Here is a 24,511-nt window from a genome sequence, read left to right as displayed (position 1 = left end):
TCTTTTTTCTTGTGTCCAGCCCTCTGTGCCGCCAGTGCCAAACTACAAGCTCTCCATGTCAATCCCAGAATGGCTCCAGGCAATACAGACCTACATGAAGATGCTGCAGTATCCTTCTCCTGTGTGTTCTCTGGAATGAAGGCTGACTTGTGCCTGGTGTGAATTACAGAGCTTTACTGAAGCTTTAGCTGGTTGTGAGGGCTTGGGATCATTTGGGGGTAAAGGGACGCCTCCAGGGATTTGTGATAACACCAGCAGCACTGAGCTTGTCATAGCAGTCCTCTGGGAGATGTAATTAGCTTTAAATTATACTGAAAAATTTAACTGGAGTGACATTGGTGGGAACAGAAGTGCTTATTTTGAAGTTGATGTATGAGGATATTATGATTGGATCATGATGCCTGGAGAAATAATATGGCATCTTGTCATAAAGCCACTAAGAGGGAGCCAGTGTTGTGTCAAACCCTTTCTCCCTGTGCCTGAGCAGCCCCTGTGGGTTCCCTGAGGATTGCCTGTGTGCTCAGCCTGCAGGGAGTGCTTGTCACTGGGGTGAGGGGCACAAGCAGCTGTCCTGACCCCAAGGTGGGCAGGAACACCTGCCTGTGACACAGGAACTGACCAAAGGCATCTCCCTTCCAGATGTTCCACCTTGCTTGGGGATTCATCAGGGATGTACACATCTGTCTAGCCTGTCTGTCACTGCCCCACACCCAATTCCCACCTTTCCATTGCTGACAGATAGTTTCAGAGAAGGTTGCTGGCCCAGATGCTGCTCTTCTGTTTCCCTTTTTTCCTAAATTCTGCCTTTTTGTGTATGTGGGGAAACTGGGGGGGATGAAGAATGAGTGTAAAGTGCTGGTAAGGATTAAGAAGGATATGGGAGGCAGCTGGAAGAGCATCCAGAAATAGCAGGCGTGGTGAGCTGGGGGGGAGTTGTGGCTGGGATCAAGGCGGGCCTGGAGCTGCAGCAGCTGCCCTGGGCAGGGAGCCTGGGCCTGCCTGCTCTGCAGGGGGATGGTGCAATTCTCTTCTTTATGGCAGCCACTGGGCCAGGACAGGAGGCTTCTTGCTCCCTGGGATTGTGCCAGAGAGGATACCGTGTCATACAGAGCTCCAAAAATGACATTATCCCCCACTTCCCCCCACAGTGGTTTTAAAATCCTGCCTTTTGCTACGTAGCAGGAGCAGGCCTTGGGCACAGGGTTTGGATCTGTGTTCAGAAAAGCTTCAAAGGGGGCTGGGGAGCAGCGTCTGGGCTTCCTTTGAGGGCTGCAGGAGGATGTCTGCTTTGTGCAGAGCACCCTGAGAGGGCCTCATGAGTTAGTTTTGAAGGCGGGAGGGGAAGTAAAGCCTTGTTTGTGGAGAACTCTGAACTCTAATTGAAGTCAGTTCAGAGCATCCTGGTGAGATCTGGAGTTTTTATTTAGGCTATGGTTATACATCCAGCAGCTGTGTTATTTATGCCTTGCAAGCAACTCTTAGCTTCCATGGGGTCACCTGCTCCTGCCCTGGTATCTGCCTTGCTATCACCAGTTTTACTGGCATGAACATTCTGATGGGAATAGAATTTAGGTACTAGGTTAGGAAAGAGATTCAACTGGAAAAGTAACCTAGCAAAAATAAGGACAGTGTGTTTTCTTTTTTTTTTTTTTTTACAAAACTTAATTGGGGTTTTTGTTTTGTTTTTGTTTTTACTGAACAGATTGTTTTCCTGGTCTGATTTATTGCATTGCTGCTTGTACAGAAATGCACAAAGAGGAGGGAAGAGGCTGCTTCTATTGATGCTGCTGTGTGGCAGCCTGTGCTTCTAGGAGAGTGGTGCTGAGATTTTGTTGACTGCTGGCATCATTTGTGATGAACTTTTCTACTATTAATGTTAGCTAATGACCTTGGCTTGCACGTAGCTGGTTGTTTTCATTTCAAGAGCATTGTATTTTTAGAGAATGGTTATATTTTCTAAGTGTGAAGGGATGCACCTGCAATGGTTTTGGTTGACAGGTCACAGGTGAGCCATGAGGCTGATGGAGTTAAGACTTCTAAAGGAAATAAGTTTTTTCAGACCATGGATTATGTTGATTGGTTTGGGTAGGCTATGAATGCTTTTTCTTGCCCATGTGGGAGACTTTTTTCCAAACTTGCAACCTAGTAGTGAGCAGGACCTAGTGAAAAAGAATTTATAACCTTCAAATGCTGAATTTGAGTGTCATTTTACATGGTCAACCTTAATACACGATTCTGCACCTACTGCTGTTAATAAGTCATATAAAAAGACAAGTGAAAAGTTTTGCTTTATTTTACATGCCATGTGCTTCATATCTAAGAGTCAATGGCTTTTACTGCCTATTTTGTGTTTCAACAGGAACTCAGAACTGAAATTCACCTTTTCAGCAGTGTTATTCTATTGCTTGGCTGTTCAAGTTACTTTTCCTTAACAGCCAAAATACAGATACAATCACACGGGAACACAGTTCTTCGAGATCAGAAAAAGCAGACCTCTGAGTGGGTAAGTGCCCCTGGAATTGCTCTAGTGCCCTTGTCCCTGATCAGCTGGCATTCAAGCACTGCAGCACCATGGCATGGGAGGGTTGTGTCCTCTGTGCCACAGCTCCTCTGGCAGGGCCAAAGCTGCCTCTGTTGCTCCTTTGCAAGGAGTGTCCCAGCTTGCTGCGGGGTGGCAAAAGGACCATCGAGTGGAAAGTGCTGCTCGTACTCAGCAGCTGTGTGGGAGCTGCTTGGCTGCAGGCCAGAGCTGCATGCACAGGGCTGGGAAAACTCTCTGCTTATTGGTGTTGGGCTGGGAGGGCTGGGCTGCTTTTCTGGAAACTGAGTAAGTCCTGATACTCTGGTTGTGCCGAAATGCCCTTTGCAGGTAGTAGGAAGGGATTAGCTGTGTGAAGTGCAGCAGGAGTTTGGACATCCTGAGCACAGTAGTTTTCCCTGGAGGTTCATGATGGACTGTTTAAATCATGTCTGTGCTTCTGCCTTACTGCTCATCTTGCTGTTCCATCCATGTGGAGGGCTTGTGCTGGCTGGTGATGAGTTGTGCAATGCAAGTATGAACATGTGCCCAGGGAGCCTGGCAGCAGAGAGCTGGGGTCTCTTGCATGTTAGAACTGCATCATACTTAGGACAGCTCTTTAACAGAACCTAATAAATAATAAATTAGGTTAGGGCAGGAAGGGTGTTGACAGCATTATACTTTAATTTTAGGGTGAAATTAAGATAAGCAGAATATAATCACTCCCACAGACTGCTCTGTCTCTAGCTCTTCCCAGTTCTCTGTCAATAAACTAATGGTCCCTCATTGTAAAATTCCAGTTCCCATCTCAGCTTTGTGCTTCAGGTTTTCATCTTGCGGACAGCAATCTTTCTCACCTCCTTTATCTAATGTTCACTGCTCTGGTGGAACTAGTTTAAAACAAATCTTGTGCCTTGAATGATAGATGGGTTTACAGAAGCTTAAACCAATTTTCAAGCTGCTCACTCATTTTTAAATTTGTCCCATTACTTTTTTCAAAGGAAGTGAAGGATGAAAATGAATTATGTTCAGCACTTACCACTTAAAAGGTCATTGCCTTCCTGGGCTGCATAAAAGCCTGGCTTACAGGATGGTGCTCTTTCCTAGAAGGGAACAGTGCTCACAGCTGGAGATGTGCCTGTGGCTTTGAATCACCTCCCAAGTGGGGCCATTTCCTCTGTGTATCTGCCTTAGTGATTGCTTGGAGGCGAGTGTCTGACTCCTCTCTTGTTGCTGCTTGGAACTGCTTGGAATGGGGTGGCAGGACTTCTGTGGGGTTAAGGATGGTGCCCCTGGAAATGTCCAACCCCTCGGGGGCTGCCAGCTCTCCAGGCACAGTTGCCTGAGCACGGTGTGTGCTGGACTCAAACAGGGTAAAGTCCTAAGAAGGCCTGTGCTGCTTTGCTCCTGGATTGGGTAGATGTGGGTGCTGGGAGGAATGGAGCTGTCAGGAGCACGAGTTGCTGCCCAGATCCTGCTGTTCTGCTGCAGGGCTCTAACACTTGCCTAGGCTTGGTTTCTCCAGTTTTGAGAAGGAGAACACATGCAAAGCTGCCTGAAGTTTCTGTCATTTTTATGAAACCAAAATTCCAGTTGTTTTTATGAAACTTACAGTTTCTGGTTTAGATTTCAGATCTTTTAAAATTTACCTGGCCGAGTCAGGATGGGACCAGACTATTTTCAGTGGTCCCCAGTGACAGGACAAGAAGCAGTGGGCAGAAGCTGGAAGTTCCATCTAAGTATGAGGAAAAAAATGTTTACTTTGAGGCTGACAGAGCACTTGAACAGGCTGCCCATAGAGGTTATGGAGTCTTCTTCTGTGGAGATATTCAAAACCTACCTGTGCAACCTGCTCTAAGTGAAACTGCTTTAGCAGGAGGCTTGGGCAAATGGAGGTCCCTTCCAACCCTAGCTTTGGTGTTTCTGTGTGAATAATGTGTTGAGGTGTGCACAAAAGCTTCCCTTTCCTTCATCTGGCCAGTTTTCATCAAAGCTGAAAAATCACTTACACCTCCAAGTTATTTTTCCTGGGAGGTGTGCTCTACTTTGCAAGAAATCTGCTCCCAGCATGGCAATGACAGGTGTCCTGTGCTGTGACAGGAGCTGCTCTGAGCCATTTCTGTGGTGTGAAAGGCCTCGCTTGCTGCAACACAGTGTTTGCAAGTGGATTGGGCAAGATGCTGAAGGCCTCCAATTGCCACTGGCTCTTGAAAAATGAGGCTGCTCCCAGGGCTTTATTGACACTAAACATACTGCTGGTTTCATAATGTGAGGGCTCAAAGCTAGTGAAAGTATTATGAAATCTTTGGCAGCCTCTCTTCAAGACAGCCGTGGCTGGACACAAAGAAGCTGAGTATTAGATGGAAATTGAATATTCATAAATTCATGTCAAAGTGTCCTAAAGCAGCTGGGGCATATTAATGAGTTTTCCTATTATGGAGGGAGGACTAGATATTGTAGAGATTTACTGCCAGCATCAGTGTGATGTATGAGAAAATAAAAATGCGTGGCTGAGCATAGGGAGAAGAGCATAAATTATCTATGGGAGCTCATTAAGGGATACAGTCTTGCTATAACTCAGTATTTACACTCTCTTTAAAAAAAGTTACTCTTATTATCAACTTGAATTTTAGAGTGCCAGACCACCACGTGGATTTGTCTAGACTACAGATAGCACTTTTTAGAAATGCTAGATTTCTGTTGGCATAGCTGTGTGAGTCAGGGTGGCAGAGCTGTGAACCTGTAAACTTGGTGTGCTGTTCTTGTTGTACTGGCAAACTGTGTCTGAAAATGTGCCTGGGTCTCACCTCTCCTGAGCTGGCTGTATTTGCATAAAATCCAAATTTATGGGTGTAGCTACCTCCACTGTAGGAGTGCTTTGCTTACACAGGTATCCTGGGAGAGTGCCCTTCACAGGCTCCATGATGTACCTTTTTGTACTGAATAGGTAAAGGGCACCCTGTGAAGTTCAGCTCTGCTGATCCATGTCTGCATGCATGTGATATGAATGTTTCAGACACCAGTAGGACTGGTTCTCCTTTTCCCATGCAGGATTATGCTGGCTAAACCTATATTAGGCTTTTATTGGTACGACCAGTCTGATCAAAATGGTACTTTTGACTGACACATTCTTTTTACAACTTCCAGGCTTAGATCATGTAGGAGCTTTAGGAAAAAAGTGTATGTCTGGATATCCAGTAATATCTGTAACTGTGAATTCAATGTCAACAAGCTGATACGACTGGGTTTACAAGGAGTGATAAGCCCTCTGGAAGCTTCTGTTCTAGGATGCAGGCATGAGGCACGATGAGAAACAAATCTCTTTATCCTCCACAGAGGATCAGGGGAGGTGCAGTATTGTTCTGTTCCCTCCAGTAAGTGCCAGCTGAACAGGGGGACCTGCAACTGAAGCAGAAACTGATATCTGGGGAGGTTCGGTACTCTTTGAGGAATTGGAGTCCAGAAGCTGCTCTGTGAGGAGGGAGAGACCTTCAGTGGCAGCAGATGTAATGTGTGATCAGTTGCAGGAAAGGAGCATGATAGGAGCTGTCACATGGCAACAATGCAACCAAATAACAGGGAAGGGGAGATGGGAAATAATATTGTTTCCACACACCATGTTATTAAGGAACACTGATGGGGCTGTAAAGAAAAATGGGCTCATAGCATTTCCAGACAATAGACTGCAGAAGGCATTTGAACATCTGCTTCTCTCTCTCACAAAGGGGGATGTTACAGATACGGTGGGGTGTTCAGCATGTTCTGGAAATGCTTTTGCTGTTGCAACACTGTTTTTGAGAGGATTCACGAGATCCATATCTGCTCTGCTGTTTTATCTCCTTTTGCTCCTGCTGGTGCCTTTCACTTCTCTCTTGGCTTCATTATCATGAATGAAACTGTCAGGAGCCTTAAAATCTCCTTCTCCCAAGTTTTTCTATAGATCTCATGCAAATATATGGGTCTGTGCAAGGAGAATTTTGTGGAAAAATGTGCTAGAAGATCTCACTAATAAAAAATTTATTCAGTCTTGCAGGAGTCTTTCTGGTGAAGGTAATGGGGAGCCTCTCCTAAGCATGGTCATCCCTGAAGGGGTTCCAGTGTGATCGGTGGTGGCTGGTGAGATCCTCCAGTTTTGGGCATGCTGAATGGTTTTAAGATTTTTCTAACCTGTATATGAAATTGGGTGCCCCAAGTGAAAAATCTGGAAGCAAAAAGAATTAATGATTCCTGTGAGCTGTCTTTAGACACTGCCACTTTGAACAGAAAGCATCCTGAAGAGGCAAAGTCAGCTCCTTTCAGGGCCTCTGTTACTGCAGGAAGCAAGGCTCCTGAAAACACTGAAAGAAATTTGAATCAATTAACAAGGAAGTATCACTATCTGCCAAGGACTGGGTCTTGAGGGAGGAACAAGCAGCCTGTTCCTGTTGGCTACATTTGTTAGAGGCAGAAGTGTTCACTGTGGTCTGGAATAGAGATGTGCCTGGCAGACATCAGAGAGTGGTGTAAATGCCACAAAGAGGGGAGCTGCAGGGTGCTTCTCTTTGGCTGTAGCAGTCTCTCCTGGAAGAGATGGGCTGCCCCCAGTGCTCATTGGAGTGTGGGGAGAGGGTGACTGTGGGCTAATTCCCAGCTGTCTGATATGTAAGACTGTAAAGAATAGCTATATATATAGGGCTCTTTTCAGGTAACTGTCAAGATTTAAAGAAAATCCCAGCAGCAAACCCTGCTAAGGCAGGGAATTGAAATGCTTGATACTGTTTTTTAATTCTTTTCTGCCTTCCTTAAATCTTCTTTCACAAGTTTAACTGCAGGCTTTCTGGTCACTATCAACATCTGAGACAGTGTGATAGGAATTTAAGAGTGAGGGAAAAGAAGGGAAAGGACAAATCAAAGAGCACCTGCAATGAGCTGTTCTCAAATGAGCTGAATGCTCTGTCATTAGCCATAGGTCATTTGCCATAGATCCCTTAGAGAGCTGACAAGCAGCCTTCAACCATTAATATTTGTGTTAGAGGACGTGGGTGGGTGCTGGGGAAGGCCAAGATAGCAGCCTTTAAAAAGAATAAGGGAAAAGATAAGTCTAGGAACTTTGAGTTTATCTGCAGTTCAAGGGAAGGGAAAGGCAACATTAATATTGTTGGACACTATTTGTTTCTGAGAATTTCCTTCTATGAGCGTGTAAGAGCTTTTGTCAACAAGGGAGAAGATGTGGATGTAATAACTCCTTGTTTTAGTGTGGCTTTTGATAAGGCCACATCTTATCTCTGCAGATAAGGCAGGGACCTTGAGTCTAAATAAAACTATTTGATGGAAGGACCCAAGTTGGTGAAAAGCAGCACGTAGGAAGTGGCACTTTACCAATCTTGGCTAGCAGAGATTGTCAGTCGAGGTGTGCAGTGTCTGTCCCAGCTCAGTTTTTCCTTAGTGGTATGGGTGAGACTAATTGTATCATGAGGGATGATATGCAGTCCAGGCTGGACAAGGTGACAAGGCTTTGAAAAGTGAAACTGGGATATTCAGAGTGATCTCTTGGGCTGGAACAAACGGGAGATAATTTAGTGAGGGCAAACATATAGGAGAGTTTGGCAGTAGCCAGCTGTGGAGAGCAAAAGTGGAGTTGGCAAAGAAGAAGATGACTTAAAAAAATAAAAGAAACCAAACAAAATTTACCAAAAAAGCCCAGACAAAAAATCCCCACCCCTAACAAAAAAAACCTCCCAACCAACCTAAAAAAAACCCATCAAAAACACCAACAGAAAAAACACCAGAACCCGATTCAGTGTGGGCCAACAGAGAAAAGCCAACAGCATGCTGGCTTGGTTGCAAATATCCATTCTGAAAGATGGACTCAGAAGGAAATTGGTCTGTTTGTACTGTTGTGGGCTTATCCAAAGGACTGTGAGAAGTGAGTTGGTTGAAGGGATTCTAAAATTGAAAGAAACAAACATTGTCCTAAAATCATAACCTCAGGGGGAGTGAGGGAGGAATTAAATAAAAATTGGTGTCTGCTTTCTTATTTTTACAGAGGAGAAGGTAGATTACAGTCTTTTGCATATACAAATGTCTGTAGCAAGAGGAGAGATGATGAATGGTCTCCATGCCCACTGTGGAGAGAAACAGCTCCTGATTTGATTTGCAAAAAGGGAAGGATTTAGTTTAAACATTAGGGGACCTTCTTAGATGCAAGGTTAAGTATAGGATAGATTAGCTAGTGGGTTCCCAGGCTTTTGAGAAGCCAGTTGAAAGCAGACCAAAAAATAATCTGTGGGGAGTGATTTAGATTTGGCCTGTGCTACCTTGGGCAGAGCGGTGGCTTGGGGATTCTGCAGGGCTCTGCTTCCAATACAAACACGGGGTTCAAGGCCATGCTTTGACTCAAGCTTGTTAAAAGTGGAAGGAAAAACTCTTCAGTGGCTTTTGAACTGGGTCATGCACATAAACCCTGAGGTCTGTGCTGGAAATGCAGAGAGAAAGCAAACTGTTTGCAGAGTGCTCCCAGGAGTCCAGGAGGGCTGTGTGTGAGGGCACAGCCTGCCCAGAAGTGCAGGTGGCTGCTGCTTTGCTGACAGCTGGTGGTGCCTCCTGAGCAATGCTCCCCTCTCACAGACCCTCCTCACTGTCCTGCTCCATTGGTGTCTCTGAGCTGCCACGTCCCACTGCAGCTCCTGGATCTGGGTGCAGGCTGCTGGGTGTGCCTGAGGAGGAGATGCTGGCCCTGCCCCTGCCCCTCAGACTCTGTGAACCAGGTAGAGGTCACACCAAATGGCTTGCAGGTAAATGGTTTTACAACTTGACATTTTTCCTCATGATGCACATTCATAATATTTTTTTTTTTTTTTGTAACTCCCATGTAGTTAGAAGATAGGAAATCCAGTGGATTATCTTGTTTATGGATACCTCCCATGCCTCATCTGCACATAACAAATCTGAGACAGGCTTTGCAGTGACCAGTGGGAGCCTTTGTGGGCAAAGAAGGAGCCCCATTGTGTGCCCTCCCCAGGGCTGCTCTGTGCTTCCAGCAGTTCTCTGGGTTTCTGTGCCTGATTGTGAGTGTGGAGGAGGCAGGCAAACTCTAATTAGTCTTCTGAACTGCAGGCAGAGTGTAAGGGTGGTTGTTTACAAATGAAAAGATAATTTCTAACTTGGATAAATGGGACATGAAATGGCTGTGACAGGCTGTAATAGCAGTGGAAACTCTGTTGTCACTTGCATTCAACACAAGGTTTAAATGCATGAGGTGGGTGAATCAGAAAGTGGGGGGAACAGACTGATGGTTTCAGATGCATATTTTCATAATCTTCTCTAATACAAATATTTTTGTCATTTAATCTTGTATTTCCTTAGAGTAGGGATCTGTTTACAAAGCTCTTCCCAGAGAAAGGATATGGATAGAGAAGACTGCAAAAGAAAAGTTATCCTCTGTCTGAGTTTTTAGCTGTGCTTTTCTGGGGGGGGCAGTTTTTTGGTGTGGCATTGGATATGATTCTTCTGGCCTTTTTTAGGGTTTTCCATTTTTTTTTTTTGTTTTTTTCAAACTGTCCAGGATTTCAGGATCTGTTTGTGGAAGGGGATGGGTTACCTACTAGGTTAATAGTGCAGTGTCAGTCTGGCACAGCAGCTTTCTCAGCTGACCTGAGGTTGCTTGTCACAGTGCTGTCCCTGTCAAATAATTGTACTCCAGAGATGGTGTGTAGATTGTACCTAAACTTTGGGAACTTGCAAAATCCTGGGCGTGCATAGTTTCCTGCACTCCTGCAGGAAATTTTGTGAATTTTGCCACTTTCCCTGTCCACAGGAGATGTGGGGCAGCAGCAAGACAATAACTCAGTGTACAGGGATGTGAAGTGTCTGAGTTGGTAGAGCTTTCTGCAGTGCAGGCTTTGATAAAAAGGCAATAAATTCTGGTCTGTAGCCATAGCTATGGGATTATGGAGGCATTTGTAGCTCTTAGGGGGGCATGTAACCATCCTCTCTCTCCTGATTGGTTTGTTTGTTTGTTTTTCCTGCAGAGGAGAGCCAGGATTATTTTGAAAATAAGCTGAACTCAGTCCTGCTCTGGGATTTCCATGACTGCCAGCTTGTGCAGTTCATTGGGCTTTGTGTTACAGTCTGAGGTGATGCTCAGGGAGTTGCTGCCAGATGCAGAGAGGACTGCATTCCTCCCATTCACCTTCAAGTCTTTTTGTTTCTCTTTCTCTTTTTCCCTCCCAGTCATCATCCAGAAGTTAACAGGACTCTGACAAGTCACTGAAAGGGAGAATCAAGTTTCCCAGCTCTTGCTGAGATAAGAGCTGGAGGTGCCTGGCTCTTGGTGTATGAGAGGACCTTTTGATTGCTGTCAATTGCTCTAGCTGGAAGGACTGAAAACTATTTTGTTTCTGTTCTAGGTTAATGGAGACAGCAAGAGAAATGACCAGGGAGTCCTTACCTATCAAATGCCTTGAAGCAGTTATCCTGGGGATGTATCCTTTCACATGCCTGTGCCTTTTTGCACTGCAGCTCTGTTGAATACATTGCCCCTCACAGATGGTGTTTGAGAGGGCTGCAGCCAAAGGTGAGTGCCAGCAGCTTGGGGAGCTGCCCTGGTATTCATCACCGAGCTGCTGAGTTGCCTGAGATTGTAGGTGGGAGTTGTTGTTGTAAATTGGCCATGCAGACTTTGCCTCCTGCCCTGGTAATCTGCATAATGTCAGGATCTGACCCAAAGTGCCCAGATAAGTCCCTTTCTGCACAATCCTTGTTTACTTTTTGTTAGCATTTCTCGGTTGTTGTTGGAGCTTGGTAACAGCTGAGGAGGTGGGTTCTGTTCTGTGTTTGTCTGATGTTTAGCTTTTGTCTCTGAACCTGCAGCTGTGCTTTGTGCAGAAACATGTGTGTGTTGCAGTTAAACACTGGAGCTTCCCCTTAACATAATGCTGGCTTCCCACTCACTCTTCAGTCATTTAGACACTGATTGCTTCTCCACCCACTGGTGCTGTCACTGATAAATCAACCTGCACCATCCTCAAACACTGGAGGAGGGCAAGGCAGGGCTGCAGGAACAGGTTGCCAGACACATCTTGTCAGAAATGATCAAGTTTCACTTAAAACAAATCCCAACTAAAAATAAGCCCCGAAGCAAACCATCTCCTGGGGTGTCTCTGCAGCGTTTTGCTGGCTGCTGCTGCCCCCTCCCGTGGGACAGGGAGCTGGCAGAGCCTGGCAGGGCATGCCTGTGAGAATCCACGGCTGCTGGGGGTGAGAAGGGGATGGGCTGAGCAATGTGTGCCAGGGATAGGCCTCGGATTGCAGTCTGAGAGGTGGCTCTGGCTGACAGGGTTTCCCCTGGGAATGCTGACAGGCTCTGTGTGAGCTGGAGGGATTTGGGTCCTAGGGGCTTGATGTCAACAAGAAACTCAAACCCCCTTCAAAGCCCTTCCAAAAGGAGAAATCACAGAATTATAGAACATCCTGAGTTGGAAGGGACCCACAAAAACCATGGAGGTTCAGGCCCTGTGTTGTCCAAATGCTTTTTGAACTCTGTCAGGCTGCCTGGTGCTGTGACCACTTCCCTGGGGAGCCTGTTCCAGTGCCCAGCCATCCTCTGGGTGAAGAACCCTTCCTTAATATCCAACCTAAACCTCCCCTGACACAGCTCCAGGCCATTCCCTTGGGCCCTGTCACTGGCACCACAGAGCAGAGATCAGTGCCTGCCCCTCCTCTTCCCCTCAGGAGGAAATTGTAGACTGCAGTGAGGTCTCCCCTCAGTCTCTTCCAAGCTGAGCAAGCCAGGTGACCTCAGCCACTCCTTGTATGGCTTCCCCTCAAGGACCATCTTCATTGCCCTCTTTGGGATGCTCTCTAATAGATTTATATCCTTTTTATGTTGTGGCACCCAGAACTGCCCCCAGCACTGGAGGTGAGGCTGCCCCAGAGCAGAGCAGAGTGGGACAATCCCCTCCCTTGCCTGGCTGGCAATGCTGTGCCTGATGCCCCCCAGGACATGGTTGGCCCTCCTGGCTGCCAGGGCACTGCTGACTCACGTTCCCTCTCTGTGGTGCTGTCCTCCAGCCTCTCATTCCCCAGTCTGTCCACACAACTGGGTGTGCCCTGTCCCAGATGCAGAATCTGGCACTTCCCTTGTTAAACCTCATTGGTGATCACCCAGCTTTCCAATTTGTCAAGGTCTGCAGGGCCTCTCTGCCCTTGAGGGAGTCAGCAACTCTTCCCAATTTTGTGTCATCAGCAAACTTACTAAGCATACCTTTGAGTCTTGCATCCAAGTAATTTGTGGAGATGTTGACCTGGCCTTAAAAGGGAGCCCTGTGGAAGCCCACTAGTGAGTGGCTGCCAGCCTGGTGTGACCCCATTTGCTGTAAGCCTTGGTGTCTGACCCGTGAGCCTGTTGCTTACCCATTGAGTTCTGTATTTCTCTGGCTGTATGCTGGATATTTTGTCCAGGAGAATATTGGGAGTAACAGTATTGAAGCTTTCCTGAAGCCCAAAAATTTTATATTAACTGATTTCCCTTGAAGTGATGTCAGTGGATCTTTTATGTTTGCCCTTGTGGCAGGGTTGTGTCCCAAACTATTGGAATGGGGGAAATAATGCCCAGGTGGAGTTGATGCTGCTCTGCAGGGTCAGTGTGGCTTGCAGTCTGTATTTCTAGCAGTGAACTGATTATTCCTCATATCACAGGAGCAAAGGGTGATTAGTGGCCTATGGATAACCATGATAACCTGAAAGTGTTGTTGCTGTTTTTTTTGCTTGCCTCAAACACCTGACTTGTGGGTTCAGTTTGGTGGTTTTGGAGTTGTTTTTTGGGTTTTTTTGAGAAGTGAAGGAAGAAAAATAGTTGAAAGCTTTGTTTTATACTATTTATTGTCATTTGCAGTTTCTTCAGAGTTAAGATGTGTATGAATTTTTCTGTCTCTAGATGCTAATTAAAAAAACCCAAACTTAGGGCAAACTTTTTTTTTCATTAGAAGGTTTAGCCAGGGGAGTGTGTGGGACAGGCTTGTCTTTCTAGGACTTGTGCATCCAGTCTTGGAAGTCTGTCTGAGAGCAGGGACTGCCTGGTGGCTGGTGGTGCAGTAACAGACACATTTAGGTTTACAAGATTCACGCACTATAAACCCCAGCTATTTTGCTTGAGGAGTGGCTACACAAAGAGTGTAGCAGTGGTGAGAGGATGGGCCACCTGAATTTGTGTCTGGGAAGTGGCTGGTACAGAGCCTGTGCCAGTATGGAACCTCGCAATGCTGTGATGCACATGCAGCGTGAGGGGTTTTGGGAGGCATCTTTGGCATAACATGTCACAGACATATTTTATGAAAGATCCTTTTGCTAGGATTTTTTCTCCTGAGAAGCTGAGAGGCCTCAGAAACGAAGCTTACCCTCTCCTGAGTTCCCAGGCCTCAGCTGAGCAGCCCTGTGTGTGTGTGAACCTCTGGTTCCATTCCATGTGTCTGGAAATAAGGTCCTGCTGTAATTTGTGTGCTGGCAGGCCCAGTGTGTTGCTTGGATACTGAAAAAGCTCAGCCCACTCCAGCGACCCTCGGTGTGAGCCTTCCTTCAAAGGCCGGCTGGCGCAGAGCGGCTTAGCAAGATGTCGCTTCAATTGAGCTGCTCGCTGGCATTTTTTAAAAATTGCCTTTTACTGTGTGACTTCTTATAAAATGCTTCTATAATCCCTCTTGGTGCAGAATTAAGTTTTGCATAATTGCCTATGCACTTGATCTTTTTTTATAGCAACTTTTTTATAGGGCACTGAGGTGCCCTGTCTGCACACACCAAGGAAGCAGCTGCTCTGAGATGACCAAAAGCTCAAGCAGATCTTCCAGTGTTATTTTGCAGCGGTCTGCACAGCTCTTTTTCTCTGTGTAGCTGTCTGAACTGGCTTCATATCTCTGCTTACATGGTCTGCTTGTCAGAGCCTAACCAGAAGCATTTCTTCTGCTGTCTTCCCCAGGGCATTGCTCAGTTCAGTTGTAAATCAGCTGAGTAATGGTGCGTTCAGCCCACTCTTTCTGAGCAAAGATCCAATTGATTTGAGCTCATGAAAGGGAATAGTAAACCAGAAAGTGCCAAGGGAATTTTATCTGCACTGCATTCACTTTATTAAAACGTGGAGAGCAAAATATCAGACGGGGAGAGGGAAGCTGCACACTGCATCCCTCCTCGGGGAGTCTTGCAGAGCACGTCCACATTGGCTGAGCATAAATCACAGAAATCACTCCCATTGCCTTCAGCATCCTTCTCCCAGTTCATGTGAGGTAACGCTTGGACCCACACAGGGTATTAGAGCCCCTGGCCAATAATATCATTAAACAAGGAAGAGCAAAAGTGTCTCAGGAGTGAGAAATTATTCAGTAGCTTCTGCAGTGTTCCTTCTGTGGATGCAATCCATCGATGGTGTTTATCACCACTGGAGGCATGGGTCCATCCATCTCCTCCAGGCCAGCAGGTACATCCCTGGGCTGGAAGTGAGGGTTTTCAGTAAGGGAGAGAGTTTACTGCAGTCATTGCAGGATATTGATGTCTGTTTAGTGCTCCTCTTTGCCTCCTGCATGCTTGTCTACAGCTTGACCCACTTGCTAACTGAAATATGGAGAGGAAGATGGTGCTGAATGTCTACAGTCCCTGGGTGGCTGTGAAGAGCTAGGAGAGAGCTTTTAATTGCTTACATTGTCATGGTCTAATCTTTAGATAGTCCCACCTCTCACTGTAGCCAAGCACTGGAGAGTAGGTTTCTCAGTCTAAGGGATGTCACCCTGGCAGTCCTGCTTTGGGAAGTTGAACCAGCTGCTTGAGCCTTTCCTACATGGACCCTGGAGCTGGAGGGGGAACTCTGGGCCCTCTGTAGACAGCATCCAGCTGTGGGCTCAGTAGCACTCTGCCTCACTGTAAGCAATCCCAAGCCCATGGGAAATGCTATCTGACTCCAGCTGGAAACCTCTCTAAGTGTTTATTGCTGGTGGTTGGGGGCCCTCTCAGCAGTTGCCTGGAAAACCAACTCTTCTGGTTTTACTGAAGCCTTATTTATGGTTTTGAGATTTATTTTCCTCCTGCTCCACATGCTGCTCTGTGCTAGCAGTTTCAGCATTGCTAAGAACTAGAGCAGCTTCCTTGCTTCCCAGCCTGCTGCCATCCCTCCAGATCACTGCTGCTCAGTGGCACTTGCTCATGGCCCCAGCCCTTGGGAGTGGCTCAAGGGGGAAACCAGACACCCTGTAGTTTTCTGTGCTCATCTTGTCCAGACTTCAGCTAAAACACCCTTGCTGGGCTCTTGAGACATGAAGCACTGCCCCTTTTCAGGTATAGATTCCAGCACTTCTCTTGTTAAAACTTTTGTGGTTGGTGGTTGCCCATCTCTCCAATTTGTTGAGGTTTCTCTGTACCACCTCTCTGCCCTTGAAGGAGTCAACAGCTCTTCTCAGTGTGGTGCCGTCCCCAAACTTCCTTTGAGTTCTGTGTCCATGTTATAATGAAGATGTTGAAGAGACCTCGGCTGAGGATGGAGCCCTGCAGAACCCCTCTAGTGACTGGACTCTGGGCTGATGTTACCAGTTCTCTAGGACTCTCTTGTGCCTGACCTGTGAGCTTCTTGTGCTTCAGTTTCTGCCCTGTTGCCTCTTGTCCTATTGGTTGGCACTACTGAGAAGAGCCTGGCTCCATCATCTTGATTGTGAAGAAGACCCAGGATTGGGAGGCCACTGAGCTTTGCTGCAGCTGCTTTTGCCCTCTCCTGCTCTGCTTCTCTATTGTGACATGTAATTCACTCCCTGACTCTCCATGCTGCAGTCACAGTCCCAGCTCAGAAGTGTGATTACAGCTGCAGCATTGCTGTGTGCTTGCCTTTTGTTTGCCACAATACAGCTCTCCTTGGGCAGAGCAGAAAGGAAAGCTGTAATAATGATGCAGGGACAGAGGGGAAGATCTGACGTGCCTTTGCAGCCCATTTGCTGTGTATTTCATCTCGGGTGGGGACTCTCATTAACCAGTCCCTCAGCAGAAGCAACCAGTACCTAAAGGTTAATTTCCACAGCAGTTGTTGCTGGGTTGTTTGATGGTGGGTAATTTCTGCCCTCAAAAGATTCTTTTACTCCTACTAAGTATTTAATGAGATTAAATTGCAACTTCTCTGAGCCCTTGTGGCAGAAGTGTGTATGTGTGGCAGGTGGCCACCAAAGCTTTGTGTGGACTTAACAGAAAGGCACTTGGGGAGCAGAGTGAAAACCCTTTCATAATGAGGGGGAAAAATAGTGGTGATGTTTGAAAGCTTCCTAGGTGTTAATAAAAGGTAGTGCTTTTTCACTTACACAGAATGATAAATACAATGGGCTTTTGCAGGAATCGGTCTGTAGGACACAAATTATTGTAACATGACTTTGATGTACACAGGATGCACCTTTTAAGGCCTGAAGTAAGGTGACCTTTTAAATGAGGTGAGTGTGTGCTGAGTTTTCCAGTTGACATAATGGTGCTGGGCCCCATTCTACCCTTGCAGTGTATTTATAATCTTTGATTATAAATCATCTACTGATGGTGGGGTGAAGATATTTTTCTTGGAGAAGCTAGTCCTAAGGCAGCAGTGATCCAGTGAGACCATCTAAGGCAAATAGAGCTGTTTCTGTTCTGTGTAGGTGATGTTGGGGTGGGCTTTGATGCTGGAGGGGGTCTGTGTTGTGGGGCAGGAGGTGGGTGGCCTTGGCTGGGTGACAGATGTGTGTGGCAGGGAGGTCTGTGCTCTGCTGTGCACAGTCTTCCAGACTCATGGTCATACAGCCAGTGAAGTGCAGCTTGAGCTGAGCCCACAGTGTTGTCTGTTCCTTTACCCTCTAACACATTTTCTCCAGGCTGCTAAAGCTGATGACATCTAGCACTGAATACAGCTAAACATGTTTGACATGGAACTGAAAAGCTTCCCTGTGGCTGTTCCAAAAGCTCTGAGTCAATGTGTTTTTCTTGCCTGTTTTTTGTTTGTTTGTTTGTGAAACTCCTTGCTCTTGACTTCAGATTCTGGGCAGTTCATGGATCTCTTATTAGTTGATTTCTGCATTTACCCAGAATCCAAAAGTTTGAATTTGTGAAATTCAACAAACACTGGGTGAAATATCCCCCTGAGAAAGTGGTTTAGAGAGAGATGAGAGCCACTGGATGCTTTTCATGCAACCCTATAGAACAAAGAGGTGAAATATAGGGTGCAGGCAGGGCTCAGCATCCAGGGAGTCACACTGGTGGTGAGGTGGTGGCATGTCAAGCTGGGCAGAACCCAGAGCAGAGTCCAAATTTTGTTTTACAGTCTTGATACAAAGGCTTTTTTGTGCTCTCAGTTTCCCAGCAGCTGTCTGGCAGCCATGCTATGCAGGCAGGGGAGGAAGGCTGGTCACAATAACATCCCAGGATCTCTCAGCTGTGTGGTGGCTCTTGTTTCACTGCTGTTAAATACCTCCTTTTTGGGCATGAGGTATGGAGAAGAGGGGATGCTGGTGATGCCAAGAGCAGAATCCTGGACAAAGCATGTTCCTGCAGCTTCAGTGGAACTGAGCCCACTCCTCCATCTGTCAGGATGCCCTGACACTATCCTGGCAGTGCTGCCCTTTGGGCTGGTGTGTTTTGTAGTGGCAGCACCATGACCAGCTGCCTCAAGGGATGGCTCCGAGGTTCCAGCAGGTGCCTCTGGCTGGAGTAAGCCCAGGCTGGAGCGTTTTGCTACAGCCTTTTCTGGTCATCCCTCCTCCATCCCCCAGGCGTGGGTGGGGGCCTCAGCTGCGGAGGGGAAGGGCACCTGCTGTCCCAGGGGCCAGGTGCCAGCACGTGGAGCCAGGCTGAGTTTCAGCTGTCCCAGGATTAGCAGCAGGGAGCTGCGTGCGACGTAGGTGCTGACGCAAAGCTGCCTGTGAGGGATTCTCAGGCTGTCCTCTCCCTGGCACGGGCCAGCAGCCTCCTTGGGAGGTGACCTGCACGTAGCTCCCCTCTGAGATCACACACTGCACTGGCACAGAGCTCGGTCCTGGCCTCTGCACGTGGGGCCTTTGAAATGGCCAGTCAGTGATTCCAGGGACAGGGTTTGCTTTTTAACAGCATTGTTTCTGACCATGCCTCTGTGCTTATCTAATTAGTTATTCATCTTGGACCTTTCCTTTGATTCTTCTCAGCAATGTGTTACAAGGGTAACATGCTGAAACACTCTGTATGAGGAGTGCACTGTCGAAAGCCAGTTTACAGGAGGAAAGGCAGACTGTCATATTGGCGAGGAATAAATCCAAATTTCTTGGTACTACTTGAAGACGTGAGAAAATGAGGCTCAGTAAGCTAAGTTGTATCAAACCCTCAAGAAAGGGAGGTAAACACTTTTCCTTTTGGAAGTGTGGGAGTTTGATGTATGTATCAAATGGGGAGCTTACACAGATATAGGGAGGGTGGTCTCTCTTTGGGTGTGCTAACCTGAACAGTGTTGTGGTTTTTATCTTTTCCCTAAGTGTGATTAAGAGTCATTTATTTTCCAAGCAGTGAAATGGGCTTTGGCAGCATTGGCTGTATCTGGGCACAGAGATGAATGTGAGATGAATGAATGAATTCTCACACAGTGAGAATAAGTTTGTGTTTACAGGAAGGCCCTTTGCCCTGGCAGTTAGAAACCCCAAACCTGCTGAAGATGTCCCTCAGGTGTAACTGTAGCTGCTGCTCTCCCAGCACCGTTGTTGCCTTGATGCAGTGCACCCCAGCTACTTAACAAACGGGCAGCCCTCTGTGGAACGATTCCCCATCAGCTTTAAAACCCACTTCTCAGGGAACTATTTCCATCACGTGGTGCTTGGGATTTACTGCAACGGCCGCTACGGCTCGCTGGGCATGAGCAGGCGATCGGATCTGATGGACAAACCTCTCACGTACCGGACTCTGAGCGACCTCATCTTCGAATTCGAAGACTCCTATAAAAAGTACTTGCATTCAGTGAAAAAAGTGAAAATCGGGTTGTACGTGCCGCACGAGCCGCACAGCTTCCAGCCCATCGAGTGGAAACAGCTGGTCCTCAACGTCTCCAAGATGATGCGCACAGACGTCAGGAAGGAGCTGGAGAAGTTTGCCAGGGATATGAGGATGAAGGTAGGTCTGTGCACCTGGGTGTTGGGCTCAGGAGGCAGCTGTGCCTTGTCCCATCCTGCATCCTTGTCCCCCTTGTCCCTTGCTGTGTGTCAGCCTGAGATCATGCAGGTATCAGGTGTGCTGAGGGGGTGCTTGCATCTCTCTCTTTTGTGTGCTTTCAAGCCCTTACAGCTATTTAGTTGAAGGATCTCCCCTTTAGCCTGGGAAACACTCAAAGCCATACTTGTCCCTGGCTATCAGGTAGCTGTTGTCCAGTTTGCTTTCCTCAATGACTCCAGAAGAAGGTGATTGGGAAGTATCAGTATGGCTGGGACTGGAACTGCTGGGAAGAGTGGCCCGGTTGCAGGTAGGGGAGGGTCCGTGTTTTGCACCTGAGCTGCAGGAGGTGCCATGGGACATCTGTGTCAGTGGTTGCCTCTTATAAATGGTGTTCAATTTGTGTTGAATTGGGGCTGGGTTCTTTTACCTGTAACACTTGCAGGACATGCCAGGGGGCTGATGTCTGCTACTCTCAGCTAAATCACAGAGTAGGTTATGTGGGACAGGCGAGTAAAGCAACTCCCTGACAGACTTCCCTGCTGGCTGGTTGGACTGAAGAGCTCATTGGGAAACAACGGGGAGACAAGGCAGGCTGCCAGGGGCCTGCAGGGTTTGGCTGCCCTTGGGCAGGAGGGGTGTCCCTGACCGTGCCTCTGAGCCTGGCATGGGCCAGGAGCTCTTTGTGGTCATGGTGGAAGCAGATTTGGTGCCTGTCCAGCTGGCTGCCAGCAGCAAGAGCAGAGCAGGTGTGTTGCTAAGTATGGCTCTGGCTCTTGTGCAGAGCTATGTGGCATGGTGTCCAAGTTATTCTGGGTTCTCTCCCCTTCCCTGCTAAAGGACGGCTCCTACGTGGCAGCCACGTGCCTTTTTGGCTGAGGCACTTGCCCCTTGCCCTGACCTTGGGGTGAGCCCTGCCAGTGGCATCGATGTTCTGCTGCCATCTCTCCTGTCCTGCCAAGGAGTTTTGAGGGCCACCTTGTACCATGCTTAAGCATATGGGCTTGATTACTGATGTGACCTCAAAACTCCTTACCCAAATGTAAGTTTGGGTTTTTTTGTCCTTCTCTATTCATGTGCTTTTAATACTGTCCAGAGAGCAAACAGGCTTGAGTTGAAGAAGTCTACATGGGTGGGTGACTGACTGAATTTTCTACTTGCTTTTGATAGAGGGCCCAGCTCTCTGTGTGCACTGAGCTGTGACACTGGGTCTTGTCCTGGTGAGTGCCTCAGGGCCAGGACCACAGCCCTGAACCCTTGAGGCTGAAGGCCCTGCATCTGATCTTTCCCTCGAGTTACTACAGAATTCAGAGGGCTTCCATTGTGAGTGGACTGGGTTTGGAGAATCAGGTCTTTAAATCTGTCCAGAGTGTGAGTGTAATGCTGATGGCCCTCTGATGTTGGAGGGCCTGGAGGATGGGGGCAAGTTGGAGACCTCCTGAAAAGCCTCACTGTCAGAGTTCAGCTGCCAGCCTGAGAGATGGTCACCTCTGTTCGCTGAGAGAAAAGCTGAGAGGGTGATTGGCTGCCTGAGTTTCTTTCAGCTGAGGCTCAAAGCCATTTTTCTTATCTCTTGCCATTGCCAGCTCTGAAGAAAGCCGTGGATGAGACAATATTCAGCTGGGAACTGAACTGGTGACACCAACTAATTCTTGCAGGGGGCCCCTGAACAGCTATCACATGATAACAGCTTTGAGTTCCTCTTAACCTGGGCAGGGTTTGAATAAGCCCCAAGGGACTGAAGGCTCTTTGTGTGTCATCCCTGCTACTGTATGAGGCCCTTTATTTTAAATTTTTATTTGCAGTGAATCATTGCCTTTATTGAAGGCCACTTCCTTCCCTCCCCCATCTCTCACAGATTCTGAAGCCCTCAAGTGCCCATTCTCCGATGAAGGAGAGGCCCCGGGGTAAGTCGCTGTCGCCGCGCCGGAGGCAGGGCAGCCCTCAGAGACGGGCCTGCAGGAGGGACAAATCGTGAGTATCCCTGCCACCATCCCTGCTGGGCACAGGGGAGGCTGCTGCTGTTACTTTGCTGTACACAACTTCCGTGCTCACTGACACATACAGGAAAACTGCACCAGGTGCCTTTGGTAGCAGAGGGGCTCCAGAAGCTGCTGGCACTGCTGATGTCCTGGCATTGCTTCCAGTGCTTCCTGCTGCCTGATGGCCCCTTTGTGCAGGGTCCTTGCACTGTGCAGCTTACAGAGACAGGGGAAGTGTAAACTTGTCTTTCCAAAGCGACAACATCACTTGAATTGAATTCTTTGATTTTAATCAGCTTAAAAAAAACCCAGGCTGCTTTCCATGTGTGTCGTAGCCAGGAGTTGTTCTTCAGCTGTGTGGGGAAGGATGGATGCAATACCTCTAAATGGATAAAACTGTGCTTCCAGATCCACAGGCCTTTTACAGCCACTGGCAATTCAGACTCCCCTACCTTAGATGTGGAAGAGCTGAGTTCTAGCTGTAGTGCTCCATGCCAGAAAGCTGACAACTGTGAAAGCCTATACGTAACCCAGATTAGTCACATATTTATGATCATTGCTTTTTAAATAGGCTCCCAGACTACTGTCTCAGCACTTATTTATTTATTTTAAAGCACCTAACAAAGACATTAGACTAACCTTCTAAAGATAACTTCAAGATACGTTAGCAGCAGATGATTTCACAGCAGGCTTTTATTTTTACATGTTCATTCGCACGCAATCCACGATGCTGTACTTTGGGCTTCGTCACTGAGAGCTCCTTGTTTAGTGCATAGATAATTATATTTGTGATGGGCTCAGCTGCTTCAGGCTTCTTCACCTCCTAGATTCTCTTGGGGAACAGTTTCATTTTTGAGTTTCTGATAGTGCTTCTGAGTTGCTGGAGTGGATCAAGTATTTCTGGAGAGGAATGAGTGTCACTGGGCTTGGAGACTCTCCAGTTGAGGTGGTTTCCTGAAAAAGCTGCTGGGCATGTGGCTGCTCTGCAGTGACTGATCTCTCCTTGGCAGCTTTGCTTTTCCAGGACAGAAAGACAGGGAGGGTACAGGTGGCCTTGCAGTGGCTTCAGCACCTGTTACCTGCTCAGTGGTTTTGTTCTGTTGCTCTGTATCAAGAGCAAATGATATGTAACTCTAAAATAAACCCTGGGTCACCCTGACAGAAGATGCAGGACCCAGACACAATGTGATGTGCTGTGAGCCCTGAAGGGGGAATGGCATCCCCAGGTCAGGGATGAGCTGAATCACACATCCCAGCATGTGCAGCAGTTGATGTAAGGCGAGAAATACAAGAGGAGAAATGGGGTATTCTGTTCTCCATATTGGTGGATCTCTGAGAACCTGTTGGAGTGAGAGGCCTTTGTGTTACACACAGAATAGGAAAGAGTCAGGTTTGCTGGGCTTTAGGCTGGAATCCAAGCTAAAGAATGGCTGTGCTTATCAACACTGTTTTGTTTCTTTGTGGATCTCTTACTCACAAGCTGTAATTACAGCTTTTTTGAGCTTGCTGGGGAGGGGGAGAGAAGCCTTTTGCTCCAGTGTGAGCTGGCGGGGCAGAATAACACATTCATTTGAAAGGCTTCACCTGCTGATGACAAGCTGTTATTACAGCTTGGGTTTTTTCAACAGTAAAATTATATGGGCCTGCTGGGAGAAATCTCCCACTGAAGGATATGGAGTGTGAACTAGAGTATCTTGGCTGGATTGTTTCTGAAGGACAAAGGCTGAAACTGTGCTTAAGGATGGAAGAGGATTTCATAGCCACAGATGTTTAACTTCTCATCCTTGCCCCTTCAGCTTTGTTAGGGAAATGTTCGTGGTGGCTGCCAGCAAGCCCAGGATAGCCTTTCAGCCTGGAGATGCAGCTGCAAGGCAGGTGGGCACATTGCAGGGCAGGTGGCAGTGCAGTACCCAGTGCATGCCTGCTAGGAGGCTGGTGTATAGGCAAATTGCAGCGTGTTAACTGAGCTGTGCAGCAGTCCCCGTGCTCTCAGCCCACAGCTGGTGGGATCCTGCATGAATACAGAGCATATAGATAGGGCAGTGCCAATCCCTCTGGTGAGTCTGAAGCTTTACTGTGTCCACTTGCCCATCCTCTGAAGTCCCAAAGCAGAAGGGTGCAGTGAATTGCATTCCTGTGCTGAAACAGGCAGTGAAGTGTTTCATCCTCACTAGGAGCTCCTGGAAGTGGAGGAGTTTGGGAGAGTTGCTGTGAGTTTGGAAGGGAGGGTCATGCAGTAGTCTGGAGAATCTCTGCTCCTAAATGTCAGCTCACCAGATCTATTTCCTTTCAATTTCATGTTGAGCCTTAACATGCATGCTCTGTGACTGGCTGGCAACACTGGCCTTGTGTGCTTCCAGCCCGGTGTAGCTGCTGAAAGGGAAGTTCTGCTAGTCTGTTTTATCAGGGTGTGCAAGGGGGCAGGATTACATTAGGATGTGTCAAATCAGGCAGCTCCAGTGCAGACAGCTCATGAATGCTGTGTGCCCAGCAGCTGGGCACAGCTTGCTCACCTGCTCGTGGTCAGGGTGCTTTGGACAGGAGGTGTGATCTGATGGACCTGTAAAGCAGAGGCCCCCGGCCTCAGAGGGCATGTCTGGCATAAAGTCATTTGGCACTGAGGAGAATGGGGTCTGTGGTGCCTCTGGTCCAAGTCTTGTCTTTTCCTGAAACTTATGGAGGACAGTCTGTTTGTAGCTAAAAGCTCCAGACAGTTGTGGATGGGTGGAAATGGGCATGTCACCATGGGTGTACAGTGACTCCCCATCCCTCCTGGATAATCAGAGAAGGTTCTACCATCCAGGCATGCTTTAATTAAAACCATATTGTGACCCTAATTAAAGGGAGGGAGGAAAAGGTGTGCAGAGAATCCCTAAATTGGAGA

General features: G+C 47.5%; 1 protein-coding gene across 1 annotated transcript in view; it reads left to right on the top strand.

Moving 5' to 3' along the window:
* Positions 1-24,511, top strand: part of VASH2 (vasohibin 2) — a 34,147-nt gene that overhangs the window by 5,584 nt on the left and 4,052 nt on the right. The window contains exons 2-6 of the mRNA XM_036380928.1: positions 20-108; positions 2,447-2,503; positions 10,906-10,980; positions 19,228-19,609; positions 21,504-21,619. Of these exons, the coding sequence (XP_036236821.1) occupies positions 20-108; positions 2,447-2,503; positions 10,906-10,980; positions 19,228-19,609; positions 21,504-21,619 (719 nt within the window). The remainder of the gene's footprint in view (positions 1-19; positions 109-2,446; positions 2,504-10,905; positions 10,981-19,227; positions 19,610-21,503; positions 21,620-24,511) is intronic.

Source organism: Molothrus ater, chromosome 3 (genome assembly GCF_012460135.2).
Source record: "Molothrus ater isolate BHLD 08-10-18 breed brown headed cowbird chromosome 3, BPBGC_Mater_1.1, whole genome shotgun sequence".
Classification (NCBI taxonomy): Eukaryota; Metazoa; Chordata; class Aves; order Passeriformes; family Icteridae; genus Molothrus; species Molothrus ater.
This window is presented reverse-complemented; position numbering and strand designations above follow the sequence as displayed.